The 15,330-nt window shown below is 48.3% G+C and overlaps 1 protein-coding gene across 3 annotated transcripts; it reads left to right on the forward strand.

The window, feature by feature from the left end:
* The first annotated feature begins 1,903 nt into the window (after window positions 1-1,903).
* HAUS5 (HAUS augmin like complex subunit 5) lies at window positions 1,904-11,657 on the forward strand. Of its 3 annotated transcripts, none has more exons than XM_036232128.1 (19): window positions 1,904-2,045; window positions 2,733-2,795; window positions 2,889-2,921; window positions 3,055-3,079; window positions 3,719-3,824; window positions 3,904-4,063; window positions 5,152-5,221; window positions 5,313-5,395; window positions 5,923-5,980; window positions 6,125-6,249; window positions 6,451-6,514; window positions 6,616-6,746; window positions 6,937-7,099; window positions 7,318-7,398; window positions 7,499-7,644; window positions 7,904-8,015; window positions 8,093-8,229; window positions 10,237-10,369; window positions 10,556-11,657. In XM_036232128.1, the coding sequence occupies exons 1-19, from the start codon at window positions 1,948-1,950 to the stop codon at window positions 10,940-10,942; spliced, it is 2,175 nt and encodes a 724-aa protein (XP_036088021.1). In that variant the 5' UTR covers window positions 1,904-1,947; the 3' UTR covers window positions 10,943-11,657. The 3 variants fall into 3 exon arrangements, with proteins under 3 accessions (XP_036088021.1, XP_036088022.1, XP_015975223.2); XM_036232129.1 differs by having other exon boundaries at window positions 6,670-6,746; XM_016119737.2 differs by having other exon boundaries at window positions 8,093-8,225; window positions 10,556-10,799.
* Window positions 11,658-15,330: the final 3,673 nt, after the last annotated feature.

Here is a 15,330-nt window from a genome sequence, read left to right on the forward strand (position 1 = left end):
GTTTACCACACGAAATCCAGTTTCCTTCAGCTACCATATATTTGATCCCCTTTACCCACTTCACCCTCCTCCTAAACCCTATATTTGACCCCCTTTACCCTACCTACCTCTCCCCTCCTCCCCCACCCCACTAGTAACCTCTAGTCTATAGTCCTCTGGTAACCACTAATCTATAGTTCATATCCATGAGTCTCTGTTTATTTGTCCTGCTCATTTGTTGCTTTTAGGTTTATGTCCCACGTATAAGTGATGTCATGTGATTTTCAATTTTTTCTGTCTGGCTTATTTTGCTTAGCATAATTATCTTGAGTTCCATCCATGTTGTCGCAAATGGCAGTATTTCAACTCTTCTTACGGCTGAGTAATATTCTATTGTATATATGTACCACAGCTTCTTTAGCCAATCATCTCTCCTGGGTTACTTCGGTTGCTTCCATGTCCTGGCCACTGAAACAACCAATACTTTTTAAATCCACTTGAAAAGCTTATACACTAATGGTAGACCTGCTGTCTATTGATATTTTTTAAATAACAAAACATCCAAGAAAGGGTGGAAGTGTAGAAAGATTTGAGAGGAATGACAACTGTTGAGAAATCAGGCATCATGGAGTAGCAGCTGATAATCTTTCTTCCAGGAAGCCCACCTGGATTAACATCAGCCCCTAGCACCCTCATCTGCTTCCCAGCCCTTATGCATTTGAGCCCTTCCCAGCTCCATAGCATTTGAAGCTAGACTCAGCTTTCCCCCAAAATCAGCTCTCTCAGTGGTGATTCCATGGTCCCCTTGTGCCTGGACCAGAGACTCAGCCAGCCCTTGGATGTTCCCTAGGAAACTTATACCAGTAGAGTCTCACATTGTTATCAGCACCTCCCCCAAAGCTGCCCCTTCTCCAATGTACCCATTTTAAGGTCTGCTCCACCTAATTCTCAGCCCAGAGTGCTGGGCCTCGTGCTGGATGCCACTCCTCTACAGCCAATATCAACCTCAAACACTCAGTCTCCTCCTCTCTGCTTCATAGCCCTACTGTGATCCAACACTGTCCTCACCTCCTGCTCCTCATCCTGCTCCGCCCTCCTCCCTGGGTTCCTAGCTTTAGTGTAACACCACCACCATCTCCCCCCACCCCATTTGCTTATTCGACAATTATTTAGAGAGTGGAGCTCTGTACTGGACACTGAGAACAGAGTGGTGACCTAGGCAAGCATGTTGAATGAAAGATCCCTGAATGTTGCCATTTTTCAGGGCTCTGTATGAGGCTGAGCGGACTCTCCAGAACTCCAGCCCTAGTATCCAGTGCTTTCCAGAGCACCTCACAGATCTCCCACACTCCCTGTGTCCCAAATTGACCCCTGTGCTGTGTATTTGCTACCATCCCTACCTAATGATGAATCTATGTTCCCCACGGAACTGTGAGCTCCATAGCATGGAGACTGGAGCTGTCTCAGCCACTGTGCCAGCCCTAGCACAGGGTCGGCTCCTGAATGTTATGGAATGGTAAGGACAAACGAATCTGGAAGAAACCATGCCAAGGTGATATTAGTATCATGCTATCCCTCACTCAGATCTGAGACACTCTGTTTCTGAAATCAAAGAGCAGTAAGTTTGCCATATCGTCTCTTGGTTCTCATCCTCCTAGGATGAAAGTCCCATTTTGTCAAGAAAATCGAGAGAGGCATTAGGGACCTTTTGCCTCTTAGGGAAAAGCTGGTAGTGAGAAGGAAGACGCAGAATGCAAGCGGGCCCCACCATGTTTCAACGCCCCTTCCATCTTCATTCCACGGCATCTATCCTGGAGGTATGAGATGAAGGACAGCTCTGCTACTCTGCAAAGCCTGTAAGCCTCCGACTGCCAGGCAATCGATGGCGTCACTGTCGGCGCACTGGTGACGTCAGAGGCGGGCGCCAAGCTTTAAGAGGGTTAGGGAGGCAGCAGCTGAGGCGCTGTTATGGAGTTAGTGCAGGAAGCGCGGGAGCTAGTTTGTTGGGCAGCCGAGGAGATGGAGGCACCCGAGGCAGCCCGCGCCCAGGAGTCAACGCTGCGCAGGTGAGAGCCACTCTGGGAGTGAGGACTCCCCACCCTGGAGATAGAGTCTCCGCGGGAACCCCATCTTTACTGAAGACGGGCCTTCCTCCTCCTCCGCCCCAGTGAGAATAACCCCTAAGAGCTCTCCCCTCCGCCCCCACCCCCGCCCTGCCGCCCCCGAACCCCCGTGTAGTGCATCCAGGAAGAGGATACTAGGTTTGAGTGAGGAAGTCCTGGCCGTAACCCCCACACTCCACCCCTACGAGGTCCCTGGCACTAGTGAAGATCCTCCATGAGTTAATGAAGCCTCCTTCCCGTTTTTAAATAGAATCTAGTTAAGGCTGTCCCTGCAGCACCTCGCCACCCACTACCCACTCTAGCCCAGTCAGTGAGGACTCGAGTCAGCAAAGACCACCCTACTGGAGATTGAATCTATAGGAGTGATGACCCACATCTGGAAATAACCCTCTCCCAGGAGAAAGGGAGCATCTCACCAGGGAATGAGAATACCCCCACAGCCAATGAGAAGTCCACCCTCTCCATTACCCACCTGGGAGGGAATATCTTACCCCAAAAAGTATGAACCTTCACTCCAGGCAGAAATGAGAATTCCCCAGTAAATACCTTCCCCATCACCACCACCCCGGGAATGAGGATCTTCCACCCTCCGTGATATCCCAGGCATCCCCTTACATGCTGTTTCCACAGGCTGTGTCTGGGCCAGGGGGCTGACATCTGGGCCTATATCTTGCGGCATGTGCACAGCCAGAGGTGAGGCCTATCTGTATAAGGGCGACTGTGGCAGGGGAAGGGACACAGGGAAGTCCCACAGTAACTCCTCTTTCTCCTACCTCTCCACTATAGGAATGTCAAGAAGATTCGGGGAAACCTACTCTGGTAACTGGTCCTAAAAGCTATCCCTTCTTATCTTCCCTAGTCCCATCCAGCCTTGTCCCCACCCACAGACTCACACTTCTAGTCTCCCCCTGGAAGCCCCTATCATCCCCTAACTCTGGCCTCATTTCCTCAGGTATGGCCACCAGTGCAGTCCAGAGGTGAGAAGCATGTGCTACAAGATTTTCTTTCATCCAAAAAGAGGACTTGTAGGTCCTCTGCTCTAAGCCCATCCTTATGTTGGGTGATGCTGGGGACACTGGATCATAAGACAGCTGCAATCCATGCACTCATAGTGTTTACAGTCCAGAGGTAGACAGTCATGAGCTGGGGGCTATGAAGGGGTGGAGAGTGGGGGGGGGGGGGGTACATGGATATGAGACATCAAAGCTGGTGAAGGTAGATGGGAGAATGAACTAGTTTGGGTGAGATACTGAGGCCAGTGTGGGACCCAGTATGTGCAAGGAGCCCAGGTGACATCTAGAGAAAGGCTTCCAAGAGATATCGGGCTCCTAGATGTGGGACTTATGAGAAGATGAGGACCAGGACAGAGATGTGGTGTCATCAGTGCAGAGACAAAACAGGTTGAGAGGGTGATATAATTCCAGGAGGAAGGAGAGGGGCCAGGATAGCACCCTAGTGCTCTTCTGGGCCCAGGGGTTCAGACACAGTAACAGTTTAGGAAAAACCCTCTGCCATCTCCCTGGGCAGATAAAGAGATGGATGCTCCACGAAAGACAGTCAGGCTGGGCCAAACCCTGGCCTGGCCATGCATCTGACCCTGCACTTGATCCCACCAGGCATGTCGGAAGTTGGAGCTGGAAGCTGCTGTTGCTCGCCTGCAGGCAGAGATCCAGGAATTAGACCAGAGCCTAGAGTTAATGGATCAAGAGACTGAGGCTCAGGGTGACTCATGGGGCTGGGAATATGGGCAGCAGAACGGAGGTTGGGGAAGTACTGATGGCCACCCCTGTTCCTTCCACAGACATGGCCATGGAGCAGGCACTGCAGAACATGCAAGACACCCAGCGGCGTGCTCTCCTTCTCCGGGCCCAAGCTGGGGTCATGCGAAGACAGCAGCGTGGCCTCCAAAATCCTATGCAGTGGCTACAGAATCAGCTTAGGCGCCTGCAGGACACAGAGAGGTGGGTCTCAGGTGCCCAGGAACCAGCCTTCACCACACTGAGTAGACACATTTCCCTTAGAGACCTCTGCCCTGACCCCTTCTTGAGTTCCACAATTCAGAGCTCAACTCCTTATGATTTAAAGCCCATAAGGCCAGAAAGTTTTGTCATCTCAACCACCTGTATTTCCAGTGCCTAGATTAGTGCCAACTGTATATCTAGAACACTACTGCTGGAAAAGAACAGTAAACAGCGGACAACCCTGCCCTCATGAAGCTTACACTCTGATACAGAGGAGACAGATAGTAAACTTGGAAGCAAACAAACCCTATAATTGCAGGTAGAGATAAGTAAGTGCTTTGAAGGAAACACGATATGAAGGGGAGAAGGAGATACTACCCTAGGTAAAATGGTCAGAGAAGGCCTCTCTGAGGAGGTAACATTTGAGTTAGGAAAGGAATTTCTGTGGAGAGAGACAGCAAGAGCAGAGGCCCTGAGCTTGGCATGTGGGAAGAACAGCCAGGAGGAGAGGTCAGCTTATGTTTAGCAAGCAAGAAGGAGAGCATGAGGAGAAGTTGAAGAGGTGGACAGAGCACCATGGAGGTGTTGGAATTCTCCTCTGATTTCATGCCCTGGCTTGGCCACTTATAGCTGTATGACCATAGGCAAAATTTGTGCCTCAATTTCTAAGATCTATAGAATAAGGATAATATTACCTACTTTATATGATGAGAATGTTAACTGAGTTAAAACATGCAAAGTGCTTAGAAGAGTTTCTGTTACCCATTGTTATTTTGAGGGTGATGAGGACACATCACATTGTTTCGAAGGGGTTTTGAGCAGAACAGTGACATGATCTGAGGTTTTAACAGGGTCATTGACTATTAAGTGGAGAACAGCCTGTAGGGAGCAAGAGCAGGGAGACCATAAAGCTAATGCAGTCATCCAGCCAGCAAATGACAGTGGCCTGATTTTGGAGGTGGCCCCTGAGATTGAGACTCAGTGATCTCTGTGACTAGCTTTGCTGGCAGTAGGAGAGGACATAGACATCTGTTCTCCTAGCTCCCTCCTTCCAGGGACCCCAGCCTCAACTGTACTCCTTTCTCCAGGAAGGCCAAAGTGGATGTAACCTTTGGACCCTTGACATCAGCAGCCCTGGGCTTGGAGCCTGTAGTCCTGGTAAGAGTCCTGGGGCATGGGGGAAGGGGTGGAGAGTCTGGGGTCAGGTGGATCCCTGGGTCCTTCTCATGCCATATCCTCTTCTTTCCAGGGTGATGTCCGAACAGCCTGCACCCTCCGAACCCAGTTCCTGAAGAACCTCCTGATTCCTCAGGCCAAAGGAGGCAGTGTCCCGTGAGTGTCCACCAACCCCCAGAAACCCTGAAAGAACTTGAGCTTTGGGAAGAGTTGCTTGTCTGTTAACTCCTCGAACATGGCTTCTGGGCTGTGTCAGCCCCAAACCTTCCCTGACAAGGCTCCCAGGCTGGGAAGAGGTGGAGACAGACCCATCACAAACAGTGACAACCCAGGTGGTTAGGGCTATTGAGAAGTGGGGAAGCCTGAAAGGCTCTGGGTACCCAAAAGAGACACTCTACCCAGCTAAAGAGGCAGGAAGGACAGGGTCTTTGGAGAGGCAGGAAGGACAGGGTCTTTAGCAAGGGGAAAGGGTTAAGAGGGAGCTGGCAAGCAGCACATGTGAAAGGGCCCCAGGCCAGCAAGTTGGTATAAATGGGAATCTCAAGTCTAGCAGCCTAGATAAACTTTGTTTCCTTATCTGTAAATTGGAGACAGTGACAGCTCCCACTTTACAGGGAGGTGGTGATCATTAGAGGGAGAAGTGATGTGTCTTGTAACAATCTCAGCCCCACTTAACCTCACAGAACCCCTCAAGATGACAGCTTCGGAACTTCCTACCAGCAGTGGCTTAGCTCAGTGGAGGTAAGGAGAGCTCTCAGAAAAGACCACACCCACTGCCCCATGATCAAACTTTAGGGTACCAGGACCCGATTCTTCATCCCTGCCCCATCCCCAGCTCACAGCCTTGCCCCTATGGTGCCTTGACTTCACCTTTCCCCCATCTAGACACTGCTGACAAACCACCCTCCAGGCCACATCCTGGCCGCCTTGGAGCACCTGGCTGTGGAGCGGCAGGCAGAGGTTCAGTCCCTGTGCAGTTCGGATGGGCTCCGAGATACAGAGATAGCCAGGTGTGGAGTAGAGTGCTTCCACAGTCAGGCAGGATAGGTGGTTGGGTGGGCTGGGACAGGATCAGGACCAAGCACAGTGACCTGCTATTGCGGGTGAAACTGAAACCCAGGAACCAAACCCAGGTGGGCTGGCATTGGGTACCCTCGAGAGTCCAAACAAGGAGACAGGGCTCTTCTCTCAGCAGTTTCACCCACCCCTAGGTCCCAGGTACCAGACCAGTCAGACTGCAGCCAAGCCCTGCCTTCCATGGTGCATCTCATCCAGGTGACCCCCAGGCACCCTGCCCAAACTCCATCCCCTTCCCATCCCAAGATCCACTCAGCCCCAGGGACAACAGCCACCCTTACTGTGTACCCCTGCCCCAGGAGGGCTGGCAGACTGTGGGTGCACTGGTCACCCAGCGGGGCCCCCTCCTGAAGGAGCATCAGATCCTGACCCGGCGCCTCCAGAGCCTGATGGAGGAGATGGAGAGATATACACTGGGATCCAGTGAGAGGTGAGGGGGCTCCATGAGCAGAGGCTTCTATGCCATCTTCTCTCTCTAGTATCTCAGGATATTGGACTTTTCCTGCCCCTATGGCTCCCATCTCTGCCTCCCTGCTGTCTGTCTGTGGCTCCTTGCAGATATTATCTTCCCTCCTCTTAGTCACCTTCACCTCCCTTGCTATCTTCTACTTGTACCCCAGGCAGGCATTGGTGCTGGGGCTCCGGGGCTGTGGCCTGTGGGCAGAGCTCAAGGCCCTCATTGCCCAGAGCCAGGAGCTGGAGGAGGCGGCTGGGCAGCGGCAGCTTCTGCTACAAGAGTTACAGGCCAAACAGCAACGGATCCTGCACTGGCGCCAGCTGGTGGTGAGAAGTGGGACTCCAGGAGAAACGACAGGGCCTGGTAGAGGGCCAGAGTGAGGTTAGGGGCCTTATGATCCAGAACTGGGCCTCCTGGTCAGGGGGAAGAGGCCCAGCGTGAGTCTCCCAAGAGGAAGCAAGACCTATGCAAAGGGGAGGGCAGGGCCAGAGGTTGGGAGGTGGAAAGGAAAAGCAGCCATTTTGGTGGCCTCTTGGTTGTCCAGGAGGAGACACAGGAACAGGTCCGCCTGCTCATCAAGGGCAACTCAGCCAGCAAGACGCGCCTGTGTCGGAGCCCCGGGGAGGTGAGTTGGGATTGGAAGCAAGGTCTGGATAGGCCAGGTCTCCCAGGGATGGTACTGAGTAGTCTCAGTCTGCTCCTTCCATCCCATTTCTTCCCCACAGGTACTGGCTCTGGTTCAGCGAAAAGTGGTCCCCACATCTGAGGCAGTGGCACCCCAGAGCCAGGAGCTGCTTCGCTGTCTAGAGGAGGGGGCCCGGCACCTGCCCCACCTTCCGCTGGGCAGCCTGCTTCGGCACAACCCTGGAGAGTGAGATTAGGGCCCCCTCTTATATTCCCTCCCTTGGGTGACTATCAGTCCCTGGGCCCACTCCAAAAAAATAATCCCAGACCTCCAGTGTTCCCAGGTTGCCAGACCCCACCCGCAGGTCCCCAGCCCCATTCTGGAATCCTCACCCCCAGACGCACCTCCAAGTTCCTGGACCTCTAGAGCCCACCTCTCAGCCCCCAGAGCCTCTGGAACCAAGCCTCCCTCTCGGTACCCCACCCAACCTGGACTCTCCCCGCAGGTTACAGCCCCTGCCCATGGTCCTGCCATCTATCCACCAGCTGCATCCTGCGTCTTCAAAGGGCCCCAGCCTCATAGCGCTAAGCCACATTCTAGGGTTGCCTGCAGGGAAGGTGAGTGCCTGTCCCCAAAGATCTGTCTTCCCACCCCTGCCCCACCCAAGGTAACAGTCTTTCCCCTATCCCTCCAGGCTCCAGAGCTGCTCCTCCCGAAGGCCACCTCTCTCCGCCAGGATCTTCTGTTTCTCCAGGACCAGAGGAGTCTCCGGTGCGCAGATCTGCTCCACATGAAGACCAGCCTACCGCCAGGACCACCCACCCAGGGTAGGCCTGCCCCGCTTCCATATCCAGCATTCCTGCCCATTCCCAGGACCATCAGCCTCCCTACTAATCTGATGACACCCACTGCTGACACAGAGGCTTTTGTGCTATAAGCGTGTTCACTAATTTCATCTTTATAGCCATCTCGGGGCATTAGTGCTGCCATCCTCCCTGCTTTACAGAGGAGGGGCCTGGACACAGAGGCCTCAGCAGCTGCCCAGATAGCAGAGCTAGGATTTGAATTCAGGCAGTCTGACTCCTGATGGGTGTGTATTCCTAACCACTAGGTGACGCTGCCCATCTAATTGCCAAGTACTTATTCGTCACCATCCAATAATATACTTGAGTAGTTAAAAGCTGGGCTGTGGAGTAAACTACCTGGATTCTCTTCTGAGCACCACCTCTTGTCATGTGATCTCCCAGTGCCTCAGTTTCCTCCTCAGTGGAGAAAGTATAATGATAGTATCTATGGAGCTGCTGGAAAGACAGAGTCAGGTGACCCAAACAGGGCACTGAACAATGCACAGCATACAATAATACTCTGTTTCTCCAGGGAGATTGCGATCATTTTGTCTGCACGTGAGCAGTCTCTTCCAGTCCTGACCATGAGAGAAGGAAAGGGTTATTAAGGGTCAGTTTACAGATGAGGAAACTGAAACTCTGAAAGTCATTCATTCCTACATTTGCTCAGCAAGCACTTACAGGGTACCTACCAGGTACTGGCCCTAGAGCTCAGCGGGGAGAGAGGCGAGAGCAGTCCAGCCCCAGGAGTATCCTGCTGGTAGAATCAAAGAGCAAAGAATCAAAGGATAAATATATAAATAAGGTCAATTGATGAGAAATGAATCAGGGTGCCATCAGCAAAGTAGGAAGAGACCACGTTCAGGACTTTGAGTTAAGGGCTCCCTGCCTTCCCCCTCTGCAGTGAGCAGGGAACGGTGTGCAAGAACAGCCCAAGACCCAGCTCAGCTGCATCTCACCTCACAGGCATCATGGACTCTAACATGTCTAAATGGGACTTAGTTTCCTCTGCTCTGAAAGCAGTTTTGTTTTTCTTTGGCCTGATTTCCTTCCAACAATAAATGACCCCACCCTCATCCAGGTGCCAAAGCCAGAAACCTGGAGTCATCCTTAATTCCTCCCAGGGCCCCCCAACCTTCAACCTGTCAGCAAGCTCTGTAGGTCCCATTTCAATTGCTCCAGTCCGCTTCCTGCCCACTAGCCTGTGGCTCAGATAGTGACCTGATCACAGAAGTGACTGAAGAAAGGGCAAGTGTCATGCCCAAGGTTGTAAGACAGGGTGGGATTGAGTCAAGATTCAGACCCAAGGGGTCTGAGCACACTGCAGGTCTGTTCTTGCTCTGAGCTTGGCCTGTTTGGGGCCTGTGGAGAGGGACAGGACCTATTCACAATCCCCAGTGGGAAACACCACTGGAGAGAAGGGCTGCAGCAGTCTGAGGAAAAAGCCGTGGGGTTAGGAATGCTAGGAAAAGCTTTTAAGAGGAAAGATGGTGTCTTAGAGTGGTCCCTGGGGTTAGGTGAGCTTTTGCTCTGGAGTAGTGAACAGCAGCCATATAATGTAAACCCTCAAGTACTAAGCTAAGGAGCTTAGACTCTGCCTTGGGAGTACTGGGGAGCTTTGGAGGGTTCCAAGCAGGAGAGGGAAAAGATCAGATGTAAGCTTCAAGAAGATCACTTTGGCTGCTAAGTAGAGGATGGAGCAGAGTAGGAGGCTGTAGGCCTGGAGCCTAAGAAGGAGGCTGGGGGAGGGGTGGGGGGCTGAAAAGGAAGTGGGAGGAAGCCAAGGGATGGCCCATGGAGCTTAATGGGCTGTCAGGAGAAGGAGGTGTCCAAGATGAGGCCTGGGGTGCAGTGGGCTTACCCCTGAGATGAGGACCTGGAAGGAGGGAGAGGTGCTGAGGTCAAGACTAGGTGACTGGAGACTTACTTGGCATCCACTGGCTGCAAAGAACCAGAGGACTCAATGCTGCCTCCTGGACTTCTTAACCTGCAGAGCTGCTGCAGATCTGGGCATCCCAGGAAAAGGAGCAGAAAGAGAATCTGGGGCAGGCTCTGAAACAACTGGAGAACCTGCTGAAACAAGCGCTGGAGAGAATCCCAGAGCTACAGGGGATTGTGGGGGACTGGTGAGAGGGGGACATGAATGGGGGGCGGGACCGAGCTGGGTGGAACAGGCAGAACTCAGGGCTGGGGGGGAGTTGCGTCTAGGGGGGAGCGAGGGAGACTGGTGACAAATAGGCCATGGTGTTTTGGGGAGGCCAGCAAGGGTCTGGAGGCCCAGGCCTCCTTTCTAATACCATCCCCTTCCCCAGGTGGGAGCAGCCAGGCCAAGTCGCCCTCTCTGGGGAGCTCTGCCATGGCCTGCCCCTGCCCCAGTGGCGGCTGCGCTGGGTCCAGGCCCAAGGCATCCTGCAGCAGCTGTGCAGATAAAGAGGGGGCTCAAACAAGCGTCAAGACCGTCACATCTGTTTACCCTGACAGCTCACCTCTCTCATTATGGAAGAAAGCATCAGCTGAGTGTATCAGCCCGTTGTCTCTACCCACATCTGCCATCTGCCTCACAGGCTGTTTTGCTGTTCTTGTCGACTGTCTTGCCCCTGTCTTTTCATCCCACCAAAGCCAAGAGAATTGGGCACTCTGACCCCACCCCAGGTCCTCCTGAAACTCCCCTTATCACTTTCACCCGTAGCAAAAAGTAATTGAGCACCTGCTCCAAACGCTGAGGATCCAGCACTGAACAAAATGGACAAAAGTCCCCATCTTAAGAGAGTTGTCATTCTAGGACAGGGAAACAGACCACTGCACTGACAAGATAAGTAAGCAAAATATCTAGTATCTGCATGGAGAAAAATAAAGTAGGCTGTAGGAGGTGCAATTTTAAATAGAGGGCTACACAGCAAAGGTCACACTTGGTAACTGTTATGTGAGGTGTGCAAAGGCCCTGAGTCCAAATGTGATGGCCAAGGAGATAGTGCAGCTTTGGGCTGGGGTTGGCGGGGAGATAAGATTGTCTTCTAGTTTTGTTCTAGTTTATTTTTTTTACATTTAAATCTCTTAGCCATTTGGAATTTATGCAAATGGATCCAATTTTGTCTAACTTTACATATATCCACTCTGAGCATTGGTTGCCCTTAAAGGAGCTGCAGGTGGCAGGGATCAGCCAAGGTGGAGACAAGGAAACTTTCTAGAGTGGAAAATGTATTACTGTTGACCCCGAAACAATGTGGGGTGTTAGGGCTGCTGACCTCTCACACAATTGAAAATTCACGTGTAACTTTTGACTCCCCCAAAACTTAACTACTAATAGCCTACTCTTGACAGGAAATCTTACCAATAACGTAGTCAATTAACACATATTTTGTGTTATATGTATTATATACTGTGTTCTTACAATAAAGTAAGCTAGAGAAAAAAGTGTTAAAATCATTAAAGAAAATACATTTAGAGTGCTGTATTATTTATTGAAAAACATCCTTGTATAAGTGGACCTACACAGTTCAAAGCCATATTTTTCAAGGGTCAACTGTGTATATTGAGAGTGATGGAGTTACACAGGTATAAAGATTTGTTAGAACTCATCTAGCTGTATTTTTTAGGTCTGCGTATTGCACTGTGTGAATTATTCTTCAATTTATAAAGTAAAACTTTATCCATCTAAACTTTTTATAAAGTGAAACTTTAGGTAATTTGAGATGCCACCTTTTTATACACTAAAAATCCATGCATAGTTGGGCTGTATCTGGGTTCTCTCCAAGCCCACTGTCTCCTTGACTTGCATGTGTCATCCCCACAGTGTTATAATCATACAGGCTTTGTAATACGTTTTAGTGTCTGAAATGACTGTCATCTTGTTCCTATCTTTAAAGGTTTTTCTGCCTCTTGCTAATTTTTTTCTCCCAGATGAAATGAACTTTATACCCAACTTGCTTGGTTCCAGAAGAACTACAAACATGGATGGGAGTTTTATTTGAGGTTGCAATAAGGTTATAAATTGGGCAGATCTGATATCTTTGTGATCTGGAATCTAGCTTTCCACCTCTCTTCTCACAACTGCTCTCTTGGCCTCCAGAGCACCCTCACTCTCCTAACTCTCCTATGTCTGGCTGTTCTTCCCTAGTCTTTATGTATTTGCTCTCCTATGTGCCTCCTTAGTGTTCCCCCTCCTCCCTTTCTTCATCTCGGCTCCCAACCCCCACCTCCCTACTGAACATGAGGGCCTTCCCCCACCACTTAATTTTTCTACATAGCGCATCTTCTAACATACTGTGTTTTACTTTATTTTTCATTGTTCCCCTCAAACAGAATGTGAAATCTATGAAGATCAATTCCTCTATAAACTAGAAGTTGGGCAAACTTTCTGAAATGATTCAAAATCCAGAAGCAATAAAGGAAACTATTGACAAAAGCATAAAAACAAACTTTTGCATGGCACGCGCGCGCACACACACACACACACACACACACACACGAGCAAAAGTTAAAAGAAATGACAAACCAGGAATAAATTTTTGCAGCTTATACCCTAAAAGGGTATATATGCATGTAAACACGTGTGCGTAATATCAAAGTGGAAAAGAAAAACTCCAAGTCCATAGGAAAATGGGCAAAATATGTAAATGGACAATTTTCAGAAAATATGCTCAAACTCAATTATAAGAGAATAGCAAATTGAAATCACACCTTGATACATTTCCCAGCTATCAGACTGGGAAAAAGGAAACCTAAAATTTTGGTAGCTTACTCTGTTAGCAAGATTATAGGAAAACAGCACTCTGATGTAACAATGGACATACAGTATGGAACAACTCCTATGGGGAAATCTCCAGCAAAGCTACATAGGCCAAACAATCCCACTGTCAGGAACCTATTCCAAAGATATACAAGGTGAAATACAAGTTGTGGGACCTTGAACAAAGCAATTAGACCATATTCTTCAGAAAGTCAATAGGGGTAGGGTGAGAATGTTTCAGGTTAACAGACATGAAAACCAAATGCAATGCAGGATCTTGGTTGAATCATGGACCTTTAAAAACATGTTTTAAAGTACACTTTTGGGACAACTGGGAAAATTTAAACATGGTAAGTTTGTATACTGGAGAATATTGCATCCGTTAAATTTCTTTGGTGAGATGATATTGTGGTTATATGGGAGAATGTTCTTAGAGGCTGTGCATTGAAGTATTAAGGATGATATCTACAACTTCCTTTCTAATAGTTCAGGCCACGAGACAATAAGGTAGAAAGAAGACAGATAGAAGCCAGACATTTCTGAATGTAATGTTGTTTTGTAGTTTTGACTAGAAACATCTGAATTTTAAACAATTGGAAAAGAAGAAAATCCGTAAAAATTCCAAACAAAACTAAAATCAAGTTAGTGGCACAATTGTTTCAGATAAGAATTGTTTCAAGTGATGTTAAAACAGTGGTTTCATTATATATTAGACTAAAGCAAATAAATAGCTTTGCTAATGTTACTGGAGACCAAGATTTTTAATGCAAATGAGAAGAGATACAAATATAAAATCAAAGTTGTAAACACCCCATAGCCTTCGTTTGAGTTGGAAATCTCAGAATGACCTCTAGAAATATGTGTATTTCCATAGCCAAGTTCACAGAAAAGGTGTATATATAATGACAACCCACGAACAGTGAGCAACCCTAATGCCCAGATGTGGTCTCTACTATTTCCGACTAGAAGGAACTGGGAATCCTTGGGAAAATAGCTGATTCCAGGTCTGAGGCAGGAAATACACAAAATGAGTATGGGCATCCTGTGCCAGAAAGCAAGAGTACTCCAAGACCTGGGATTTATTCAAAAGGACTCAGGAGTCAATCTGAAGGGCCACCACTGGCCAAAGACTTTGAGCAACAATAAGAATGACTGCAATGACTTGATGCACATCAAAGATGTTCGAAAATGTAAGTTTATATTGATACATGTATACACATACCTCATTGGTCATTGGTCACCTCTGAAGGGTGCTAGGAACCAACTCATATTGAATTTTTTTTCATAAAATAGGGAAAGAAGCATGTTCTTTGTCTTTCCTGAATGTGAACAAGTAACCAAAGTCCTGATGAGGAAATTATGAATCACTAATAATTACAAAGAATGATAAAATTCAAAGACAACTATATTTCATACATTAGTGAAGTAATAGATTCAGGTAATGATGTTTAAGGGCTGCTAAAACTATTAGTTAAAGGTTGATGGGGCTTCATAAAAATGGATGGAAAAGGATGACACTGCTGATCAATCTTGGCAAAGGAAAACAAGACATACTGATGGGATACAATAGGATACAATGAAATACATTGCAACAGGATTACCTATGAAGTAGTCTTACACCAAATTAAACCTAAATTGAATCAAGCATCTAGCTGTCACTACAATATATAAAAAACCAGGGAAGGGCAGTGAGGAACAAGTGAATCGATATACTGTAGTTAAATACAAAATGTGAGACATCCTATAGGACAATAGATCCAGTTTCTTCAAAAAAAAGAAGTGCCAAGAGTGGGGGGAGGGAAGAGAAAAAAGGAAGGAGAGATGGGGGAAGAAAAAGGCAGGGGTAAGGAAATGCATAGATTTAAAAAGACAAGACTTTAAATGCTGGGCCAATTTGAGCAACGGAATAGTATTGAATTGTAACCCAAAGTATAACATATCTATGAGTCTATATTGATATAAGTGATTTAATAATTAAAGGGAGAATAGGAAAATCTGTGCAGAAGAATTCCAAATAATTTATGTAGATCTTATACTCTCAAAGAGGTGGAAATTTGTTCCCCACCTCCTAAAGAGGCTGTGCATAATGATTTTCTTCCAAAGAGCATAGAAAGGGAGTTTGGGGGTTTTAAGTAATTTTATAGTGGAGAACCCTGACAAACTACATTAGCCAGGAAAACAAAGTTGACATCAATAGTGGTCAGTCATGTTGGTAGTATGTATCCTCGATAGGATAGGATATGATGAGAATTGCACTTCCACGGTCTTTTCAAAAAACAAACAAAACAAACAAACAAACAAAAAACCGGAAAGATCCCAAATGAACAACATTCTACAAAATACCTGAAAATTACTCCT

The sequence above is a fragment of the Rousettus aegyptiacus genome, unplaced genomic scaffold, assembly GCF_014176215.1.
Source record: "Rousettus aegyptiacus isolate mRouAeg1 unplaced genomic scaffold, mRouAeg1.p scaffold_m13_p_14, whole genome shotgun sequence".
In the NCBI taxonomy this organism is placed as follows: Eukaryota; Metazoa; Chordata; class Mammalia; order Chiroptera; family Pteropodidae; genus Rousettus; species Rousettus aegyptiacus.